This window comes from Lutzomyia longipalpis, chromosome 1 (assembly GCF_024334085.1).
Source record: "Lutzomyia longipalpis isolate SR_M1_2022 chromosome 1, ASM2433408v1".
Lineage (NCBI taxonomy): Eukaryota > Metazoa > Arthropoda > Insecta > Diptera > Psychodidae > Lutzomyia > Lutzomyia longipalpis.
In genome coordinates this window covers 7,670,858-7,689,833 of record NC_074707.1, presented here as the reverse complement: position 1 = coordinate 7,689,833, position 18,976 = coordinate 7,670,858, and the positions used below count along the sequence as shown (strand labels likewise).

Here is an 18,976-nt window from a genome sequence, read left to right as displayed (position 1 = left end):
TTAACGAATCGTTAAGTTGACAGCTGTTTGCAAAAAACATAAACACTGAAGAAAAAATTCCTTTCTTCGTGAAATTCGCACTTTCCTGGCCAGGAATGGCATGTTGTGTGTCTTTTTGTGTTGTGGATGATGCCCATGGGTGTTCAGCATGAGGATTTGGTGAGTAAGATTTGCAAAAAGTGCTTGAAAATGGTCTAAATGGGAGGTTAATCATTTCCTTGATGATTCTGCATTTCAGCATGGCCTCGGATTTCTTCTTCCCTTCCTTTGGAGGAGTAGAGGAGCACATTTACAATCTTTCCCAGTGTCTCATTACCAAAGGTCACAAAGTATGAAAACTGCCGTGTGTTGGAATTTACAGAAATCTCATGTTCTCTCATTGCTTATTGTAGGTTATCGTTGTTACTCATTCTTACGGAGGGAGGAAGGGTATCCGGTATATGACAAATGGGCTCAAAGTATACTACTTGCCAATAAAAACCTTCTACAATCAATGCATCCTTCCAACTATGATATGCAACATCCCTCTGTATCGAGATATTTTTGTGCGGGAGAGAATTGACATTGTCCACGGGCATTCTGCATTCTCAGCACTGGCTCATGAGATGATGCTGGTTGCTTCCCTTCTTAATCTCAGGGTTATCTTCACAGATCACAGTTTATTCGGATTTGCCGACCTATCCGCCGTGGTGACCAACAAATTCCTCCAAATCTCTCTGTGCACGTGCAATCACTGCATTTGCGTCTCCCACATTGGCAAGGAGAATACCGTCCTCAGGGCTTCTGTTCCTGCACACAAAGTATCCGTAATTCCAAATGCCGTAGACACTGCCCTCTTCACTCCGAATCCCATCAAAAGGCCCCAGGATGGATCAAGTAAGAAAATTCTTTGTCATTTTGTAAATCTGTTTGATCTAATTTTTTTTTGCTCTTCTGTCAGTTACCGTGGTGGTTGTATCCCGGCTGGTTTACCGGAAAGGTATTGATCTACTTGTTGGAATCATCTCAAAGATTAGCCAAATGCCCCAATTGCGTCATGTAAACTTCCTCATTGGCGGAGATGGACCAAAGAGGGGTCTTCTTGAGGAGATTCGCGAGAAGAACAACATGCAAGATCGCGTGACGTTGCTAGGTGCCTTAGAACATTCCAAAGTAAGAAGAAATTTTATCATCTTTGAGTAAAATTGAGAATATTAAAGGTTATTTTCGTTTTTAGGTTCGTGATGTCCTGACAAGGGGCCATATATTCCTTAACACATCCCTCACAGAGGCCTATTGTATGGCCATTGTGGAGGCTGCTGCTACGGGATTACAGGTTGTATCGACAAAAGTCGGTGGAATCCCTGAAGTACTGCCAGATAAGTTAATTATAATGACAGATCCAACGGTGGAGGGGCTCCTGAGGGGGCTGGTGTTAGCCATTAATAAGCATAGGGAGCGACAAAAATTACAACATATTTCCTGCAACGGTGTTCACCGAAATGATGCCAAAAATTATGATGCCAAGAACGACGTTCTCTGTCCATTTTCTTGCAATTCCCTCGTAGCGGAGCTCTACAATTGGGAGAATGTGGCCATGAGAACAGAGAAAGTCTACCAGAAAGTTCTCAGGGAACCCAATCAACCACTAGGCAATAAGCTGGCCAGGTAAGTCCTTATTTATTTATTTTTTCTTCCCTACGCCTCCAGCAAAAGTTGCTTGTGTGTTGTAGCTACCTCATCACTGGTGTATGGCCCTACCTTCTCGTGGTGTCCCTGTGCTATTTAATCTTGAGACTGTGCGAGTGGTTCACACCAAAATCCCATATTGATATTGCCAGAGACTTCCCATCTTGTCAGCGTCCGCCGCAGCGGATTAAATCAAAGAAAAGACGAAGATAGTGTCCGTAGAATTTGTATTTAGAATTGTAAATATAAATAACATCTTTTTCTTTCTTGTTAAATCTGTCTCAGAACAAAATAAAAAAGACATTTTTTAAATAAAAATATTTCTTTCGCGGGAAGAGGAATTCTTCACGTTGAGGTGCCAAAGTGGAGGGAATTTCAAGGAATTTCTTCCACGTACGTGGCCGGGAAGATTCCAACGCGATCTCGTAGTGCTCCAAGCCACCATCCATCCTCCTGTTTTACGTGTATTTCAATAATATCACCTGAAATTTTTATAAAAGATATTTAAATATTTTAGAAGCTAAATTTAATAAAAACTTCACCCACCTGGATTCAGTTCTAGCTCATCGTAGAGCTTCGGCGTGTAGTTGTAAATCGCCTTGCACCGTCCGATGGCTTTGCTCTCTGTGACCTGAGGTGTTGGCGGGCATTTATCGCTCTTCCTGGTGCAGTCCTCCTCCTCGTCGTGCGATGAGAACTCATCGAAATCCGAATCATGCTGATTTGAGCCACCATCTGCAATTCCTCGATCCCAGATTGGACTCTCCCTGCCACCAATAGACCCATTCGCCTGACCATTGATTGAAATTCCCGAACTTGGGAGTGTCTCTGAGCGACTTCCGTACTCCACGACACTCTTGCTACGTCCCAAACTGGGCCGGATGAAATGCTTAATGAGTGCATCATTCTTGATATCCATCACAACGGGCGTCTCATCTGAGCCCCCGAGATCGGATTCCAAGCTGAATTCCGCAGCGTAGGGGATGAGTTTTAGGAAGTTCTCGATGTAGGTGCGCATGTGGATTTGTCGCTGATTATCTAGTGTCTGAAGAACCGTTGAACCCCTTCCTATGGCTTTCTCATACTCCACACGAGCTCGTTCAGCCCTTACGCAGGATGTGTAGTACTCCACGTCGGCCCTTTTCACTGCTTCCTCAGCCTTTCGGCGTTTTGTCTCCAATTTGGCTTTCTCCTTCTCTGTGAGACGCTCCTCTTTTTCAGGATTGCGCGTTGGCAGTGGAAGACCATTCCCATGGTGCAAGATCCCCAGTGAGGGACTTCGCTGTATTCTGAAAAAGGACATTGAGAAATTAGTTTTTGATTTTCTGTCAGGGAATCCTCATGATTGCCTTACCTAACATCTAGACCTGTGTCCTGGAGTTTCTCATTCTTCTTGGCCGCACTGGCACACTTGGACTTTGCTTTGGCCTCACTTGACCGCCAATCCGAGAGGATCCTCGCAGATTTGTCCACTGTACCCTCAACGGCTTTTCGTGCCTTGTACTGATTCTCCATGATCACCTTGAGTGGCTTTACGATCTCTTCGGCCATGGAGCTGGAAAACTGCCTGTGAATCTCTCCACGGGCCTCCATTTCAGCTGCCACGTTCCGCCAGGAATTTGCCGTATTTGCTGGAACTTCACGACACGCCTTGTTCAGCTTGATGGCCATCTTCGACAGAGATTTTGCATACGTGAGTTCCGCCTCGGCCCTGCAAAAGACAAGAAAAATTCCCTAAACTCGTTTTCTCTCCAAAATTTCCCAATCAACCGACCAAATGGCTAATTTTCTGGGCGGCATCCACGTTCCCCTTCGCGTGCTGCAGAAATCTTATTTTATTTTATTTTTTATGAAATAATCTTTTTAGAGACTCCTCATTCTCACTTTCAGGCAATTTCTCTTTCACTTTTAGTGCGAATTAGTATTTTACACACTCGCACCATATATGAGAAAAAAGTGATAAAATTATCCAATTGTTGAGTCTTCAAATGGTGGGCATTTGTAAAAAAAAAAGAGCCACGACGATTAAATTGAGATTAAAGTGGATTCATAAGTAATGTGAAGTTTTTTCCATAATTATGCGCAAAGAAAGTGATTTTCCGCGCAACTTTTCATGCTCAAGAAGCACCGTGAATTTGCAATTCATATAGTTCTGTAATACCACATATAATTCCTCCCAGTTTAATTGACTTATCAATCATAATTCTTTTGCACATAAATTGATGGGCGAAGATGATTTATTGTGGCTTCAGAGAGATCTTGCATAAAAAAAAAACACCGAAATTCCATTAAATCGATTATATTATGGCTCTAATGACTAAATATCTGTAAAAAGTTAGCAAGAGCCGTTCTTGGGTGGAAAATCGGTAAGAGTTAAAAGAATAAAATAGGGAAGAGAGTTCTATTAATGAGAAAAATAATTTAAAAGTCCATTTAAAAAAAAAGTAATAAAATTTAATTTCACCCGATTTTATTGAATTCCGCCAAAAGTGCATTGGCTTGGCCCAGTTTTATTACTTCTATATCGTTCTAATTCTCGTGGGCGTGGTATGAGTTGCTTCTACTATTTGAACAGAGAATTCCCAACATCCAGAAATGATTAACTACACATAAAAACCCCATGATACCTTGGAGAAGGTATTTTTTTTTAATTTTAATTTTCTGGTTTTTCAAAGCTAACGCAAACAATTTTCTCGACGATGTCTTTCCTCGGTCTCTCTACTAAATAAACTTGTACTCCCCGTATGTTTAATATTTCATGCACATACTTGCGGTTTAAAAACAAGAAAATATGGTGTATATAGCAAAAAGTAGTTTACCTTTCCTGGAGAATGGCCAGCATTTCCTTGCTAAAATCATCGCCTTGCTTCACGTAACGTCGAAGTTCTTCAAATCCACTTTGACCCTGTCGAGAGAGATTGTGAAGAAAAAAATTGTGCATTAGCCACTTGCAAACTTTTCTCCTATCCATTACATTTCACATTAATTAATTAAATTTTTAGAAGAGAAAGATGTTTTTATTGAAACACGTTCTTGAGAAATCTTAATCACTCGCGGATCAACTACCTCAAAATGGTATTGATAGAGAGTACTGAAGATCCACATTTGAAGATGATTCGGAGTATTTATTTATTTATTTTTTTGCTTCTTTCACTCAATAATCCGTCTCTGGGGTTTCACTGACGGATACTGACTGTGGCTCCGGAGTTTCCCTCTTCGTGGCCAACTCTGGAGTGGCCCAATGTGGGGAGACTCCGAGTCAGCCAGGCGCAGAGAACGGTGTGTATACGTATAGATGTGTGGGATTGCATAGGGGGGCATCATGTGGAAAAAATTAATGACTTTACAATTTTAAAGAGTCTTAATGCGTATTGGAAACTCATTTTCTGACAATTTTTTATTAAAGAAAATGTTTTCAGTAAATTAAAGAAAATTTGTTGAATCAATAAAATAATCTCAATATATTTCTTCTGCAAATCTCTCCCCAGATAAATGCCCCTTTTGCAATAGAAGTTGTGGAGTGGAAGAAGAGTTTCCGGATGGTTTGATACCCACCGTGGGCTAGCATGTTCTCCTGAACAACAGACATACACCACAATACAGTCAACAAGTAATCATGCAATTGTGGCGCTCATTTTTTTTCATAAAACTCACACACACCTCACATACATATTTCTTTCAAACAATGTTATTTATATACATAATTTTCTTTATATTTAATTGTTGCATTCCGCTGTATACTTGTCGCGCTGCGTTCCCATATTTCATTTAAAAAAAAATAGCCCCCATTAGAAAGTGACGACAGGCCACGGTGCGGAAGGAATATTAAAAATAAAAAAGAAGCCTCCCAACACGGTCAGATTGCCGCACGGAGGTGCCATCCGTTTGCGGGGCATTAAAATTGAGTTCTTGGAGCAGTTAGAAAAGAGGCAAAGCAAGTGCTAAATAGCGGAAGACATGGCGCGAATGATAAAGAGCCCAAGTAAGAATTAACTGTTAGTGCGACGCTGAAGACAAATTAACACAGTTTCTTATATCATTTTATATATCATCCAATGGATCGTCACGAGCAGCTTCATTTGCCATCTCTCTAAGACATCCTCCATGAGATAATAATTTTCTTGTACTGAATTCTGAGTTGAAAAATGTTGTAGATTGGGGATTAAAGATAAGATTAAATTAAAACTAAAATTAATATTCATAAAAAAAGAAAAACTACAACGCATAGACTTTTAAAAGAGCTTGTAAAGCACAATTTTTTCAATCAATTTTATTTATTTTATTCAACCAACATTTCAAGAACAAAATAATCATAAGAATTTATATAAATATTCTTCTTAAAAAATCTCATCTACAAAAATTCTCAACTCTGTTCAACTTTTGCACTAAAACTTGATGTCTCACAAGAAGTTTGCAATTTTCTTGGGAAATGCCCTCTATTCTAGTTCTCAGTGTGTATACCGAGAACAATATTCCTCACTTTGTGCAATTAATTCTCGGGGATTTAATTAGAAAATTCTTGCGAAGAAGTTTCAAGATCAACGGGTCAAGGTTGCGTATGTGACTCTCTCGCAATTCCTGGTTATTTCCGCAATCAATCACACTCAAAGAGATTTATTGAAAGCCCCTTTTTTTGGGCAATTCAATTTTGTAATCACCTGAACTTTCGATTCTTTTTCTTACATAGAATTCACATTGAATGGTCGAAAGAAATTTTTTAATGGTGTTGGAGGTCAATTTGCTTGTTTTATTTTGATTGTTTTCCCCCCAAAGACATAGTAAAAAAAGTGAATTTTGTGGAACTTGGACACGATTCACTGAGCTAATGGATATGAAAAAAAAAGAACTTCAACTAGTCAATTAAATAATTGGAATTTAATTAAATTAACTTGCAGTCTGTTTCCTATATTTCGCTTTCATGGCGCAATTTGTGCTTACCTTATTGAAATATTTTCATTTAATTATACCTGCCTAATAAATTATTCCCCCACATTTAAAACAGGTGATGTTTATAATTTTTTTATTTTAAATTTTCTAAAATGCTTCTTTTGTATGTAAAAGATTTTACGGATGATATGAGAAAAATATTCCACGTGCGTGTAGGCCCGGCAATTAATTGGGAATGAAATGTGACTTTCTCCCATATATGGGCGAAGGGAATTCTCAAGATTTCTTCAGCAGTGTCGTCTCAATGGGAGTGGATCTTCGGGAGTTTTAGCTTTGCTTTTAAAACTTTCGTTCAATGACTTTCTCCATCTCCAATTTAAATCACCTCAAGAGGGTGCTAATCATGGCATTTTCGCACATTTGCCTCACTTGAAGACTTTTCACTTTTCAACAAGAGCTTTTCAATACTGTTATGTAAAAGTCTATTAATGCAAAAAGCATTAACTCAATGATTAATAAGACTAGAGATCTTAAGATAATGGAGGATAACTAAAGCCTTTATGTTATTTAATATTCAAAATAATCTTATCAAAATCAGATAAGAAAACCGTCAAGAAGAAATCGAAAAAAGGTCAAAAATTCAAATATATAACAACCAAAAATCTAACTGGAAAATGGCCCTAAGCACTAGTTTGCAAAGGGCAAAATAAAATTTTATTCTATTCTATTCTAACTGGAATTTTACTACTAAAATTATATAGATCAACCATCAATAAACCGGCTTTATACTACACCTCAGAACTGTATTGAGCTTGTTATTTAAGCCACAAAAAATGAGATCTCTAAAATTTAAAAATTTTCAGAGCAACCGAATTGAGATTTTGAAAGAAAATTGTGAACTCTTCGTTTTGAGATGACCTCAAAATAAACAGACCTCTAAAAGAGAGGTGGATATTTTTTCTCTAATGATTTTTGCGTGAGGGGACTGATGCAAGAAAGCATTTTAAGGGGGCAACGAAAAATCTAAATGAGCCTCCGGTGCGTCAGCTTTTTCATGATTTTCTTTTGCACAACTCACGATAACATCACAGACACAGAATATGGGTGGACAGCACACGAATGTTACCTCATGACTGCTGTCTGGGCCAGTTGATGGGTTCTCCATCACAATCTCCTCCCCATGATTCCCCATGGCACCCTCATCGTCTTTTGTTGGGATGTTTTCCTCCCCATGGGGACGTACCCTGGCTACTTCCTCTCCCAGCCAATGCCGGAAGCCACTCCAGGCATTTTTGGCTTTTGTCCGATTGAACTGGGGCATCTTGAGATTCTTCCCCCGCAGAAGATTCACACGACTATCAGAGAAAATGTGTGTGAGACTCTTGCCAGGATGTAGATCTGTTTCCTTCTTCATACTCTCCATCATCTCTTGGATTTCATCTGCAGGTTCTTGAGGGTTGGTACTTGAGGTCTCCTCTCCACTTTCCGTATCTTTCACTGCTTTCGAGTAGCTCGCCCTACGACGAAGACTTCCAGCAGTCTCGTAAGTATTTTCTGGGATTTCCTTTTGTTGCTTCTCAGTAGCAGAGAAAATTGGCGGTGGTGGTGGTGGTGGAAATTCCGGTGGTAGTGATTTCCTTCCAAAAACGTGATTCTTTTTATTCTCCAGGGGGATATCAATTGTAGCCACTTGATGCTTAATGAGGCGAACTGAAGAGCACCTCCGGAGGTAGACAGTGAGTTCGGATTTGTGGAGATTTGCTGAAGATTTTGATTTGGTTTTTGTATTCGCATTGAGTGTCGTCTCAATGGGAGAGACCCTCTTTGGATTTGGGGGAATTTCGTAGTCAGTTGACTGCTCAATAAATCCCTCATGCTGTGGCAAGAATGAGAACGTAATGTCCTGGAGATGAGGTACGTGCGATACTTCAGAATCCGAAGATTCTGTCTCAGTTTCGTGAATCACAGAATCCACTTCGGTGGTTGTTGCTGTGCGCAAATCAATGCTGTCCACATCGATGGCAGTCTTGTTGATCAGAATGGGATGCCCAATCTCTAAGCGAGGCTCTACACCGGGCCCCGTGAGATCATAACTCCCAGATGATATGGCACGTTGATGATTCCCAGCACGACGGCCGGGACTGCGCCTCAGGAATTTGTGACTAACATTGGAGCAACTTCGTGAGATGGTGTTGAGAAAATTCCCGCCCAATTGAGGCGATTTGGCGCGAAAATCTCGCAATTTATTCATTCTTCGTGCGATCTTGTGGAATCTCGCACCGCAATCTTCCGGTCAGTCGCTTCTTTTTCTAAAACTTAACGGATTCGCACAACTTCTGGCCAGAGCCCCAATCACTTCACATGTCGTCGTCGTGGGAAGAGCACACACATACAATTCTTCCCAATGCGACGTTTTTTTTTATTTCGAAGTGAATTATAATTATAGAATTTTCTTTTTGGCACTTTTCATGGCACACAGCACATTATTAATTTATTATGTAGATTTTTTTGGGGGCAGCAAAAAATGCTGTATTAGGAGCAAATTGACCTCTTGTGGAGAGAACAAGTGAATCGCAATTTGCTCTCAATCTGTATGTGGTATTAAAATTTAATCCATATGCGGAGATGGCGATTAAGCGAGGCAAAACACGAGCGCACGAGATCACAGTGAGGGCCTCCAACTAAGTAAGAGATATTACAGCCACTTTTTTGTCCATTTACACAAAATCGCTCATTTTATTTTAGCTCAATTAGCCTTTAATTTTCTTCCCATTGAGTTGAGATTATTTTTTTATGTACTTTCTTCCACAAGCGTGGTGGATGCCGGCCACCTAAACGGGCTTGAGTTCAGCACACGACTGAACGTCCCGTTCGAAATACCAATTTCCAATTTTAAAACATCACAACACTATGGGGATCTATTAATAAATATATGTGTTATTCCTTTTGCACACAAACTAAATCACTTTTCAGTGAGAAAGCCAACCAATGCGACTGTTCTATGTGAAAATGAGTTGAGTGAATGATTTTGAGAAAGGCCTCTCTCACTGCGCTCTTGCAACCCAATCCCCCTTATCGTCCATTACACTTAATATTCACTTTTCTCATCCACTTGTACACAAAAAAAATTTCCCGCACTATGTGGTTGCTTTCTGGCCACGGCAAAGGCCTTATTTTTTTTCCCTCCGACACGTCTTTCTTTTTCATGGAGTCAGCATTGGGTGGAGTATATGTGTGTTTTTTCTTTTAAGGAAAATACACACATTCTGTGCACTGCAAGTGGTGCAATGTGCCAATTTGTGGGGGATTTCAAGGGGATATTCATTGCAATGTTCTATGGGCAATGTGCCAGAGGAAATGTGTTTTGGTTTCCCGCCAAAAAATGATTTTGACCACAGATGGCACCACACAGTTTCTATCAAAAAATGCATTAATTTATTAATCTGTGATTTTTAATCTGTGATTTTTTTATGTGGAGCAATTTTAAGCCTTTAACTGTCCTAGAATCCTTAGCAACCTAGCTTATGAGAATTATTTAGAATTACCTATTTTAGCATTTAGTATTTTTCATTAGGATTTGCAATTTTTACGAACATGCCTGTAATATCAAGCACTAATGCGTGGGATGTGATTATGAAATAATTTCAATGACCTTTTTTTTGTAGACAAAATAGTAATTAAAAATATTTTGCAAAATGCACAATAAAATGAATTTTTCTTCACGCCTATTTGGAGATTTTTTTTTCAATTCAAACAGCAAACAAAAAGTTTTAGAATCTCCGGAAATTCTCAGCACATTTTTCACAAAAAAATCAACTATTTTTATTGAACACGCAAATAGACCAATAAATCCATCCCAAGTTTACATAAGAAATCCACACCAGTTTGTTTCACTTTCAATCACACAGTCACGTTAAATATTTAATTAAAAAATTTTATATATTGAAAGTTAAACTCGATTTTGGGGTCACAAGAGACTTTATTTATGTATTAAATACTAATAAAAAAGTCTGCAAAAAGGAGCATTTCGTAAAATAATTATTACCAATAGCCCGGGGAAATCAATTTCATCAATTGACCAGCGTTTGAGTAACAATTAATCGCATAATTGACTAACTAGTTGAATTAGCATGTTGGCGAAATTAGCATTCTTGAACGTGGTCGGGAGAAAAGAGCCCCGGAGAGTCATTAAATCAATTAATCACGGGAGTTTTGTGCGCAAGAAAGTAATTATGAACTAAGGGGTGAGAAACTGCATGTAAATTGCTTCTTTGAGAGAGAGAGAATAGAAAACGCATAAATTAACACTACATACTACCGCAGTGGTAAAGAATTTATTGCCACTCTTGCATAAATTATGTGCAGAAATTTATCTTCTATTGTAATTAGCTTAAAGAGCATATAATTAATTTTCTTTATTCGTAAAAAAAATTTAAATTAATCGCTAATTAAATGGAGAAGTTCCAAAAATTAAAAAAATATTTTTGTCTTAACATTATGTAATTTTTTGTATTTTTAATTCTCCACTAGATGTCTCTGTAATAAAATTTGGCCCTCTATTGAGAATATTTTTATTAGTTTTGCTATTAGGCTCCCGGAAATACGCTTTTAGCTGTGATTTATCACGCTCATCAAACTTCTTCATTTTTACACAATAATACAAATTTCTTGGGCATCTAATTCCACACGGAGGAATTTATGAGTTTATATGCTTCAATAAACGTATAATCTACCAGAAAATTCAGCATGAAAAGAGATATATTGTTGGATATTGAAGGTGAGAATTTATTACCAAACTCTTGTGACTTACTTTTTGACTGTGACTTACTTCTGACTCCATAAATGTCTCATCATTTTCAATATGATTGACCCCTTCTGTGCTCTGAATTCTTTTGCAAAAAACTACTCCAACAAGAGGATTTACAATCTGCATTCCCTTACTATGTATACTATAGAGCCCTTTGGCACTCTCCCAGAGCGACTTAGCCAAATGGGATTATCAATAAATTCTCCTCAAGCGTGTATTTATGCTACTCCCTTCTTTTTGTGCTATCCGAGAGATTTTCCACGAGATCCGGGAAATCCAATTAGTCTGGGTTAGCGGAAGTTCACTGGGTTAACACTACTGCCATGTAGAAATGAATGTTAGATGATCGCTAAAAGAGCTAATTAGGTAACTTTTTTTTGCAGATTTTTTTGATGGAACGCGAAAGAGCTGGCGTATCGAATTGTTCGATTTGAAAGAAAATTGTGAATTTTATACAAACATGCTCTTATTCTTTGGCAAATACCATGTTCTTCTGTTCAAACAACACGATATGAGGCTCATTGTTGGGGCTCTTATGCAAACAATTAGCGAATCGTGTGTAACACACTTTTCTTGAAAAAAAAAAAGCAATACTTCCATTCTCCTTGAAGAGGGCTTCTCTCTTTCTTTATCTTCTAACACGCTGCTGTTGATGGAAATTACTGGTTAGATTATTTTATTGCTCAATTGAGTCCAATGTTTGGGTTGTTTAGTAAAATATTTTAAAGAGACGATTGTTTGTGATTTTTTTTACGAATAAAAATTAGGAAAACCTATCGTTTCATTTCCTCTTCAAACGAAATCATTCCCTTTTAATTTTCCCCATTAGAGGGCCTATACTTCCTTGCAGTGACACCTGTTGGTCATTTTTTTTTCATTGCACAACGAAAAGCATTTCAACCATTAACCCAAATTTTTTTTTGAGTGTCAACAAAATTTTAATTATTTTTGGAACAACCATGTCCCCTTTTTCCCGATGCTTCCAAATTGAATGAAAGAAAGAAAAATATGTGGGGCAATTTGGAAAATGAAAAGTTTGCCTGATAATGTCGGAACTTTTGGTGTCGCACTATCATAAAGTTGTTAGAGAGCATAAATGTGTTTTATTGGAAGAGGAAATAAAAATGAGTTGATGAAGAAAAAAAAAACTTTCTCTCCATGGATGATGAGCGATGAAGGAAAAAAGTGCATGAAAGGGAGAAAAATGTTGGGAAAAATTGTGTCACTATCACTCGCATATTTTTATTTTTCCATCCACGATATAATTTTGCAACTGAAGCGCGAATCTGAACTTACGCAGAATAACTCGCGCAAATTTTTGCAAGATCAGAAGCGACAAATAAAGCATGAAGAGTTATTGTGCAAAAAATAGCCACAATTCCACCAAGAGGGATTTTCTTGCCATTTCTTTTTTTTTTACCACGAGGAGGTAATATGGTTTTTGTGGTCCCAACGATTATTTCAAAATACTCACAGACAGTAAATTTATTATGCAAGAACCGATACACCGTGTACTTAATTCGTGTAATGAACAGTTTTGTATACTATTTGGTGTCCAATTGACTCCAATCTCCATTTGGCCGCGCATTCAGAAAAGACGGGTCATTAAACTTTCTCGCTCTTTCACATCATGCTATTAGAACTCTTGCATAGAGACGCTTCTCCAATATATAGAGCCATATGGTGGATGATCTAATCACTTCTCCATGGCTTTCCCGCCTCTTTCACCCAACCACACAGGCCCCCAGGGAAAGCCGGCGTGAAAAGTCTTCACACATAGCGGATTGCACAAAAGATGGAACATTTGGTTCCAATCAGGGGGTCAATAGCACGATCTCTCACTCATTGCTACATATGTGGTTGCCTGAAGACGATCCGGAACTTTCCTCATTTTGTCTCCATTGATAAGCAAAATTAATTTGTCATCGGGCACATGAGATAATTTATGGGTATTTAAATACAAAAAGACGACAGACGAGACGATAAATTTAGCATCACAAAAATACCTGAAATATTTCAAAAATGCAAATTTCTTACGTTGTAAAATAAATATTTCTTTATGCAAATGAATCATCATTTTAAATTTTTCATCAAAAGAGAACTTTTGTGAAAGAAGATGCGAATAAGAATAAAAGATTCTTTTAGGAAATTGATTTTAATTAAGTGTGAGAAGAAGATGAAAAGTTGGAATACAGTGGAGTCTCATAGAACATCTTGAATAGATTTTTTCTATTAAGCAAATTTAGTTTTTAACCCCTTGGCTATTTTTGCGTGGTTAGCACGTGATCCATGAAGAAATCTCTATAAATGCTCCTTAATCGCTATGCAGGTGAATTAGTAACCCCTTTGACACCTTTCTCAATCTTTTAGCACCATTTAGTCATCGTACTTGCTTTCCCCACCTTCCTCGCTAATTTATCTACCACGTTCTTATCAGAAAAAGAAAAAAAATGTGTGTGTGAGCAGCAATTTTTTTTTACCTGTTGTGCATTCTTATCGGACGACCTGCGGAGTTTTATGAGGAAGGAGCCCGTTCTGGAGGCCTATTTTTGCGTTGAGGAAGAATTTTTGTTATTGTTAAATACCGTGTATTGTTAAAACAATTTTAGCTTCTGGCGCACATTCTTTCCATTCTTCCCAACAACCCACAATTACGCGACACAACGTTTTTTTTTAAACTTATTATTGGATGGTGTTCTTGAAGCCCTATTCTCTTGACGTTGCATTGAATAGTTCCATATAGAAAACCTCCTTTACAATTATTTCTCTTTTTTTAACATAACAAAACACTATACTTTGAACTTGTACAACGCATTAAAATGTGTTTTGTGAATAAATACAAAATAAAACTCGTCGCTGTGGCGGGAAGAATGGAGGTGTGGGTGGAGAGCACAAAAACTCTTTGCTTCCAACCAACTGAACACATATAGACACTATTAGGTGGGTGTGACGAAAGTTTTGTGAATCCAACATGATTTTGGAGGTTTTTTTAGGATAAAATTGTGAAAAGAATTCTTGTCATTCTTATAAGTAAAATGAAAAAATCTCAGAAAGAAGGATTGAGTTTTTTTAGAATTGTAATGAGAAACTTTTTAAAACGATAAAATTCACTAATCAACAAGAAACAAGAATTTCTCAAACTCAAGGAGAATAAAGTTTTAAATTTCTTTAAATTAAGAAAGACTTCCGTTGTAGTTTAAATTCTTCAAATTCGTATTTAATTCTGAGATGAATGCTTCAATTGAAAGCTTTCTACTAAGTTATTCCCTTTATTTGGTTTTCACAAAACTTTCAAGCCAACCTCACCTCACGTACCATATTCCTACAACACCCGACCCTTATCTTTCTGTCCCAAACGAGTCAATTGAAAAATCACTGAGGCACATCAATTTGCAATTTAATGCGAATTCTTCATGGACAAATCCGGGGATTTTATCGCTCAAATTTCCATTAAATTTTTCCAGCAAAAAAAACACCTCACGCGTATCTTTGTGAAAATCTCGCGGAAAATCTGCGTCCAACACGGTAGAGTTTGTCGGGAGAACTAAAAGAATGGAGCTGTGTGTCTCTTATAGCTGGAACAAGATGTCTTTGAAGGCTGTGTAGGTGGCAAAATTGACGATGAGATAAATTTCTTCCATAGGCCCACACATCACTGCCCTCCCCTCTTTCTTTTTTTTTAGAAATTCTTTTCATTCTGATATATTGGTGAAGAATCTTAATCTGAGAGGGATTTTCTGATAAAACTGCGAGATAAAGTAGCGCGCGAATCTCTCGGAGTTTTATGGTGCAACACGATAAGGTGCTTTGGTTTCTGCGCTATAAAAACAGCTCTGCTGGATAATTAAGTAATTTTCTCACATTTATTATTGTGCAGAGGAATTACAAGATAATGTAAAAAGATTTTACAAAGCGTGCAAATTGAACGATTCATTTTTTTTTCGTAGTTGTTGCTTTGAGAAAGAATTTCCATGAAAAAGTACAATGATTTTCTTTCAGAAAACCCACTTAATTTTCATTCGAAGGTCTCGTGCTCACAGAAGCTTCGTTGTTTTCATTCATTTTTTTAATAAAGAAAAATAATAATATATCGATTCATCTTTAAATAGTAATCTTCAAAGTTATTATGAGCTTTTGAAAACACTAGTAAAAATTTATGGATGAATTCAAAACATTTTTTGGGATGTTTCTTTCAGAAGAAATTTAATAATCTTTGTTTCAACTTTTCTTCTAGCAGAATTGTTGAATTTTTTTTTAATCTTTTTAATTAAAAAAAATGTTGCACAGTGTTTTCCCATCCGCTGGTCATGTAGACACGCTCTGACGACGGCGATGGTAAAAATCACTCTAAAAATGAATTTTCCACGGACGCTCTTTTTCTCCATAATATACAATCAGATTCTCCCGGCTTTTATGCCATCTCTCTTTGCGGTTCAGTTGCTACCTATACAGAATTTAGTGCTTGATGGCATTTGAAAAAGAAATAGACGAGCATCCCGTTAGTCCGCGTACTTTTTTGCTGCACTTTCAGCGGACGCAATTTCTTCATTTTATTTTTTCGTCCCAATTTTGTTAGAATTTTGCGAAATTTAATTCCGGTATTTATTGCATAAAAATTGGGTCGTTTCTTGCCACATTTTTCTTTGAAATTAAAAATCTGATAAAAAATGATTCACTCGGCAACAATTTGATCGGAAATGGGTTGGAAGAGAGATAAAGAATTGAAAATAAATGGTTAAGGTGTATGTTAGAAGTAATGAGCAGAGAGGAAGTATTTTATGGATATTTTTTAGCAATAAAATTAATGGGCCAAGATAATTTTTCTAATTTTCCCCAAAAAAAAGGCCAAATTGCACAAAATTTGAGTCTTTAAATTCTCATTAAAAGAAAATCCAAATCAAATTGTTGGATTTGAAAGGAATAAAGATATGAGAAAAGAAGGGAATACTTTTGGCATATTTGGGGCAATCTGTGAGGGGAAGGGAAATGTTGGGCCACCTCTGTGATTGAGACAACACCGCTAAAAGGAAAGGAGATTCTTAACAGAGGGGAGCCCCTCGCTAAGGTCATACAAAAGTGAAAGATAAATTGATGGCATATAGCCGTTGGTGCAATTAACAATGCCACAGCCATTACATTATACAGACTCTGGCTGGACAGCCTGGTCAAGTGTTGTCTTATTTTATCCCATCAACAACACACAGCTGAGCGTGTGGCGCGAAACTGGCCACAGAACGCCAACGGCGGCCCACAAGAAGAAAAAAAACATGCAAGAAAACTCCCTCAATGGTTAATCGATCCGCTGGTTTGTATTTAGCATAATTCGATGGGAAATCGGGGACAAGACACAATATAATTCTAAACTGGTTCTCCATCGCGGGCGAGTGTGGAGTTAATTTCAATAAAATCCACTTTTTCTGATTTCTTTTTTCTTTATACATTTTTTTTCCACCTCGATTGAGTGGTCAAGAGGCATTTCGAAAGACAAGGAAGCTGTAACGACTTTTTTTCACCGACGCCGCGCAATTCTTTTGCGGTCTTTTTTCTTTTCCTCCTACTGGCTGCTGCAAAACTAAAATTACCCCGTTTGATAAGAAGATTGCATTATAAAGTCTAGATAAGGCAACAATAAAGAAGGAATTTTCATAATAAAATCATCTAAAGAATTTTTCCTTCCATAGACGCACGTACATAGACAATGTTTGCTGTGAGATTTCTTCTGCAAACAAAACTTGAAGAGCAAAAGAAGGATTGTCTAATTGGACATGGGACTTTTTTTGCGCATAAAGAGCACAATAGTCTTGAGATATTTTTATTGTAAATTAAATTGTCTCGAGAGATCTTTTATGATCCCATCTCCGCATATCAACTTTCGTACATTTTATATGGAAGTACAAATAAGCCGCGAGTCTCACGTCTTTTGTGGTTGCAATTTCTTAAAAGTTTTTGAACTAAAAATGTGTGGCAAAAACACTTGAGGGCTTTCCCACAACAATCATCTTAAAAGTCTCTCAAAAGGGTTTTCTTTCTACACGCAAAGCTCTATGGGATTTATTTAAATACTTTAATTATGTCGTGAAAAAAACATTTAGTAATTAGCTAAAAATGATCGTTAGATTAAAATTTCTTAAATCAAAAGAAAAGGCGATCGTGGTGTCCTTTCAAGAGATCATAATGTGAAAAAAAAACTAAATCTGGAAGCTTTTGAGTGTGATGTAAAAATTATAATATAATGCTGTATGTTGCAATAATTGCGTGCGTGCAGATGATCAATAATTATGGATCCCTAGAGTGGGGAAGATGTGCAGAAAAGCCAGAGATTTGCGTTTTGATTTAACGAATAACAAAAAAAGACCTACCGATGGATTCAATTGAGCCATGTTTAGCGCTGCTTCAAATGCTTTTTTTTCGCACCAACTCTCCACACCAAGCGTTAAGCACACAACAACGATGAAAAAAGATGAAAAATGATGGGAAAGATGAAAACTGAGGCTTCTCTGGGTTTGCTGGATGGGCAGATGATTAGCATTTGACACACATTTTCAATGCGAAACATTCACAAACTTCTTTTTATTCCCTGCACTCGATCACAAAATTGATGATGATTTTATCTGCAAGTCCAGTGATCTCTATATTGCAAGGACGTAATGTGCGATGGACACAGTGAGGGTCGTACAAATGTAGTGCAATGCACTAGGGAAAAGCGATCGTGATGGGAAATGATCTCTGATATTTCAAGTGCACGGGAAAAATTAATCGTTTTCCTTCTCCCTTTTCTACACACACGCGTATTTTACGAACTCTGCGTATTTATTCACTTTCGCGCGCACAAAACTGCGACACACGAGCACTGTGAGAGTAGTAATTAACAAATAAAGTGCCAGAGAATTTTCCAAACTATGGGGATCACTTGATCTCCTGACACTGGACTAATGGATCTCAATGAGGCGTACTGCGCCATGAGATGGGGAATATTTGGCGCTGAATCACCTCGAGATGTCTTCCCGGAAAAGCTATCGCAACACCTGCACTGCACAATTGATTGGCAGAATGGTGGGAAAATCACGCGCGCACACGATCGGGAGGACTTTACGGGCGAATGGTGTGATCTCGACTGTGCGGCCCAATGTGAATTTTTTTTATTCCACCTGGAGCTTCTCCGGCGGCCAACGAATGAGACGGCTGACGATCTCTCTCACTTTGACGCGGCGTACGCAACAGGTGTTTGCAAAGGGGCGTCGCAATCCGGGAAAGGTGGTCTCATTTTTCCACACTAATTAATTTGATTTAATTTTTAATTTTACTATCTAGTTTTAAATAAATTTCAACTAGTTTTTTATTTGAAATTCTCAATATAAAATGCTAAAAGAAATTAACAAAATTTAAAATAAAAATGCCTTACCTGAAATCTCTTGAACTTTCTTGAGATCGATCATTCCTGATCATAGTCAGCGTCCTGGACCTCTAAAATTAGCATTGAATTTAATTTGTACAAACTGATTAGCCCCTTTGGCAGCCAACATTTCTCTCTCTCTCTCTCTCTTCGCTGTGTGTAGACCACCAAATCTCCCGCACTCCATTCGATCGTGAAGTGTGTGGTGATCGTTTACGATT

The 18,976-nt window shown here is 37.8% G+C and overlaps 2 protein-coding genes across 3 annotated transcripts; one reads left to right on the top strand and one right to left on the bottom strand.

Moving 5' to 3' along the window:
- Positions 1 to 10: 10 nt before the first annotated feature.
- On the top strand, positions 11 to 1,986 carry LOC129786573 (phosphatidylinositol N-acetylglucosaminyltransferase subunit A). Of its 2 annotated transcripts, none has more exons than XM_055821682.1 (6): positions 11 to 159; positions 239 to 329; positions 393 to 876; positions 941 to 1,152; positions 1,217 to 1,647; positions 1,713 to 1,986. In XM_055821682.1, exons 1-6 carry the CDS (start codon positions 149 to 151, stop codon positions 1,879 to 1,881), a joined length of 1,398 nt encoding a protein of 465 aa, XP_055677657.1. In that variant the 5' UTR covers positions 11 to 148; the 3' UTR covers positions 1,882 to 1,986. The 2 variants fall into 2 exon arrangements, with proteins under 2 accessions (XP_055677657.1, XP_055677665.1); XM_055821690.1 differs by having other exon boundaries at positions 27 to 159; positions 1,696 to 1,986.
- Positions 1,879 to 18,473, bottom strand: LOC129786492 (uncharacterized). Its single transcript, XM_055821577.1, has 6 exons — positions 18,164 to 18,473; positions 7,682 to 9,413; positions 4,488 to 4,573; positions 3,023 to 3,379; positions 2,215 to 2,957; positions 1,879 to 2,150 (listed from the first exon to the last, which is right to left on the bottom strand). The coding sequence occupies exons 2-6, from the start codon at positions 8,804 to 8,806 to the stop codon at positions 2,044 to 2,046; spliced, it is 2,418 nt and encodes an 805-aa protein (XP_055677552.1). The 5' UTR covers positions 8,807 to 9,413; positions 18,164 to 18,473; the 3' UTR covers positions 1,879 to 2,043.
- Between the last annotated feature and the right edge of the window lie 503 nt (positions 18,474 to 18,976).

What these genes read in the sequence shown, in the direction of transcription:
- LOC129786573 (XM_055821682.1), top strand. An exon ending in AAGGCCCCAGGATGGATCAA is followed by an intron (nt 877 to 940) that starts GTAAGAAAATTC and finishes CTCTTCTGTCAG; the next exon opens with TTACCGTGGTGGTTGTATCC. An exon ending in CTAGGCAATAAGCTGGCCAG is followed by an intron (nt 1,648 to 1,712) that starts GTAAGTCCTTAT and finishes TGTGTGTTGTAG; the next exon opens with CTACCTCATCACTGGTGTAT.
- LOC129786492 (XM_055821577.1), bottom strand. Translation starts at nt 8,806, where the DNA reads ATGAATAAATTGCGAGATTTTCGCGCCAAATCGCCTCAATTGGGCGGG. An exon ending in CTGGCCATTCTCCAGGAAAG is followed by an intron (nt 3,380 to 4,487) that starts GTAAACTACTTT and finishes TGTCTTTTGCAG; the next exon opens with GGCCGAGGCGGAACTCACGT. An exon ending in TGAGCTAGAACTGAATCCAG is followed by an intron (nt 2,151 to 2,214) that starts GTGGGTGAAGTT and finishes TAAAAATTTCAG; the next exon opens with GTGATATTATTGAAATACAC.